Below are 3,648 nucleotides of genomic sequence, written 5' to 3' on the forward strand. Positions count from 1 at the left end.
CCCCCCCGGTCCCAACACCGGGGGTCTCGGGGCTCAACCCGCCGGTGTCCCCCACCTCCCCGCGGAACTGAGGCGGGGGGTGTGGGGTGGCCAGAAGAGACACGCGTGGGCGTGGGGTGTGTGTGTCCCCCCAGCCCACCCGGTACGCGTTACCTGCCCTGGCTGGGGGCAGCCCCTGCAGCAGGGTGAGGAGAGCGGCGAGGAGCGCGGCGGGGACCGGGAGACCCTCCATGCCCGGCCCGGTGGGTGCCCGGTACCCGGTACCCGGTACCGGAGCTCGTAGCCCGCCCTGTCCGCTCCAGGCTCGTCGGGGCTGCGGGGAGGGGATGGGAGGGGAGGGGAGGACCGGAGGAGGACCGGCTCACCGGGAGCCCCCGCCTCCCGTCCGGCCCACGGGCGGGTCCCGGGACCGACACCGGCCCCGGGTGGTCCCGGCTGCGAGATCCCACCGACCCGAACGGGGCCAACGGGAGAGAGAGACTTCAGCCCCGCTGCGAGGTTTAGGGGGACAGGGCCCCCCAAACTGCTCCCAGCCCCACAGCAAGGTTTAGGGGTGCAGAATACCCCCCACACCCTGCTCCTAGCCCCACTGCGAGGTTTAGGAGTCCACGGCCTCCCATCCTGCTCCCAGCCCCACAGCAAGGATGGCGGGTTTTGGGGTGCAGAGCTCCCCACCCTGCTCCCAGCCCCACAGCAAGGATGGGAGGTTTTGGGGTGCAGAGCTCCCCATTCTGCTCCCAGCCCCACAGCAAGGATGGGAGGTTTTGGGGTGCAGAGCCCCCGTCCTGCTCCCAACCCCACAGTGAGGTTTAATGGTGCAGAGCCCCCCCCGCCCCACTCACAGCCCCACAGCAAGGATGGCAGGTTTAGGGGTACACAGCCCCATACTCCACTCCTAGCCCCACAGCAAGGACAGCAGGTTTTGGGGTGCACAGCCCTCCACCCTGCTTCCAGTCCCACAGCGAGGTTTAGGGGTGCAGAGGCCCCCCCCCAAGCCCCCCAGCAAAGATGGCAGGTTTTGGGGTGCATGGCCCCAAACCCCACTCCTAGCCCTACAGCAAGGACAGCGCATTTTGGGGTACAAAGCCCCCCACCCCACTCCCATCCCTACACCAAAGCTGGGGATTTTGGAGCACCCATCCCCACAGCAAGACTGGAGGGTTCGGGGGACCCCCCTACCCCACGGCACAGCTGCCGCTCGGCTGGGCTGGTCCCCGGGGCCCGGCTGGCCGGAGTCGCCCCATTGCCTCATCGCCTGAGTCACGGTCGCTCGGCTCCGCTCCCCCGGTTTTCCATTTCCCGGCAAATATTTACCGTTGTCTCTGCAGTAACAAGCCCCCGCGGATGCCCCCAGCCCCCCGAACCGAGCCTCTGCCCACTCCCACACGGGGCTCTGGTGGCAACACAGCCCCCTCCCCAACCCTCAGCTGCCTTGTCCCAGCTCCCCCACGGACCTCCATGACAGTTTGGGGGGCTGTGGGGTCCCCGACAGGCCCAGGGTGGGCACCTGGCTACGGGGCCGCAGCCACGCGTGCCATCGCCTGTCCCCATCCACGTCCCCGAGGGCTGCCGCGCGCCGTATCGGCGGGCAGGGGAGAGGGCCGTGGCCCAGCGGACCCCCGTGCCCTCCCCAGGGCAGCCCTGGGGAGGTTGATCCTGCTCCCACGTGACGCCGGGTCCTGATCTCATAAGAGACTTTGGACTGCAGGCTAGTGCAGCCATGGCCACCCTCGTGCCCCGCACCGTCCTCATCACCGGTTGCTCCTCCGGCATCGGCCTCGCCGTCGCCGTGAGGTTGGCGCAGGACCCCCAGCAACGCTTCCATGGTAAGAAGCGGGGAAGGGACCCTTCCACATTGTCCCGGGAGGGGACCCACAGCCCCACGTCTGCCCCAGCAAGGCGGGGATGGGAGCCCTCCAGGATGGGGCAGCAGGCTGGGGAGGGTGCAGCTTTTGGGGTCCCTGTCCATCCAGCCCCAGAGGCTTTCTCCCCACAGCCCCCAGGACTTGAAGTCCCATGGCCCCAAGCTCACAGCCCCCCCCCGCCCCGGAGAGCCGAGGTGTCCCTGTGCCCCCCACCCACCACCCTGCCAGGCGGAGGGGAGTTGGGGACGTGGGGCAGCCCCACGGGGACACAGATGGCACGAGCAGCGCACGGCTGCGAGCGCACATGCGTGTAACCGGGTCTGGCGGCACACTCCCACCCAGGTGGACGCACACGCATGCAGTGCCCTCACACCATCCTCGTTCCCATGCCACCCATTGTCATATACACACATGTGTGTCCCCACAACTCCGCTGCCCCACCACCAACCCCGCACCAGGGCTGGGGATTAGTCCCGAGGGGGAGATTAAAGGCTGTGTTACCAAAGCAGCTTAGGGAACATCATCCCGGCTTGACCCTCCGACCCCGGCTGGCATCTGGGGTCCCCCTGACCGGGGCTGGGGCTCCCCGCAGTCATCGCCACCATGCGGGACCTACGGAAGAAGGAGAAATTGGAGGAGGCGGCCGGACCAGCGCTGGGAAAGACGTTGAGCATCCAACGCCTGGATGTCTGCAGCGACAGCTCAGTGGCAGAGTGCATGGAGAACATCCCCGGGGGACGGGTGGATGTGCTGGGTGAGCAGGGTGGTGGGTGGGGGGCCACAAGGGGAGGCTGGAGGGGGTCTCTGAGCCCCCCACACTGTGCCACAGTGAATAACGCCGGCGTGGGGCACGTCGGTCCGGTGGAGAGTATCAGCGTGGAGGAGATGAAGCGCATCTTCGAGACCAACTTCTTTGGGGTCGTGAGGATGATCAAAGCCGTCCTCCCCGACATGAAGCGGCGACAGAGTGGTCACATCGTGGTCATCAGTAGTGTCATGGGGCTGCAGGGTGAGGTGTGGGGGGGTCCCGCTGTGTGGGGGTCTCACTCCAGGGGTTGTCTTGATGAGCTCAGCCCCTCTCTGCTCACAGGGATTGTCTTCAATGACGTCTACGCCGCCTCCAAGTTTGCCGTGGAGGGGTTCTGCGAGAGCCTGGCCGTGCAGCTGCTGCAGTTCAACGTCTTGTGAGTGTGATGGGGCGCAGGGAGCACCCCAGAGGGCCCAAGGGTGGCTCTGGACCCCCACCCTGAGCACCCGCCGTGGTCCCACAGCGTCTCCATGGTGGAACCGGGCCCCGTGAACACGGATTTTGAGTTGAAGCTGATGGAAGAGGTTTCACGCTCCGAGTTTCCCGGCACCGACCCGGCTACCGTGCGGTACTTCAAGGACGTATCCCTGCCGGCTTCCCACGAAATCTTTGCCACGCTGGGGCAGAGCCCTGCCGCCGTGGCTGAGGTGTGGGGCTGAGAGGATTTCTGGGGGGGGATGCTCTGGGCGCCGTTCCCAGGCCTATGCTAGCCCTGAGCCCCTCCTCTCCACTCACAGGCGATCGTGAATGTGATCAGAGCCAGGCGTCCGGCTTTCCGCACGCAAACCAACAGCCTCTACACGCCGTTGGTGTCCCCCGAGGGATCCGCATACTTGAGGGCCACCAACGGCGTGTAGAGGCTGTTGGTTTGCGTGCGGAAAGCCGGACGCCTGGCTCTGATCACATTCACGATCGCCTGTGAGTGGAGAGGAGGGGCTCAGGGCTAGCATAGGCCTGGGAACGGCGCCCAGAGCA

At 66.7% G+C, this 3,648-nt stretch overlaps 2 protein-coding genes across 2 annotated transcripts in view; one reads left to right on the forward strand and one right to left on the reverse strand.

Moving 5' to 3' along the window:
- COL5A3 (collagen, type V, alpha 3) overlaps positions 1-2,453 on the reverse strand; it is a 20,302-nt gene extending 17,849 nt beyond the window's left edge. The window contains exon 1 of the mRNA XM_010568856.1: positions 2,367-2,453. The gene's annotated coding sequence lies outside the window, so the exon portion shown is untranslated. The remainder of the gene's footprint in view (positions 1-2,366) is intronic.
- Positions 1,721-3,648, forward strand: part of LOC104832601 — a 7,491-nt gene continuing 5,563 nt past the window's right edge. The window contains exons 1-6 of the mRNA XM_010568857.1: positions 1,721-1,826; positions 2,458-2,619; positions 2,695-2,874; positions 2,956-3,049; positions 3,137-3,320; positions 3,411-3,522. Of these exons, the coding sequence (XP_010567159.1) occupies positions 1,721-1,826; positions 2,458-2,619; positions 2,695-2,874; positions 2,956-3,049; positions 3,137-3,320; positions 3,411-3,522 (838 nt within the window). The remainder of the gene's footprint in view (positions 1,827-2,457; positions 2,620-2,694; positions 2,875-2,955; positions 3,050-3,136; positions 3,321-3,410; positions 3,523-3,648) is intronic.

Source organism: Haliaeetus leucocephalus, unplaced genomic scaffold (genome assembly GCF_000737465.1).
Source record: "Haliaeetus leucocephalus isolate CR32 unplaced genomic scaffold, Haliaeetus_leucocephalus-4.0 Scaffold260, whole genome shotgun sequence".
In the NCBI taxonomy this organism is placed as follows: Eukaryota; Metazoa; Chordata; class Aves; order Accipitriformes; family Accipitridae; genus Haliaeetus; species Haliaeetus leucocephalus.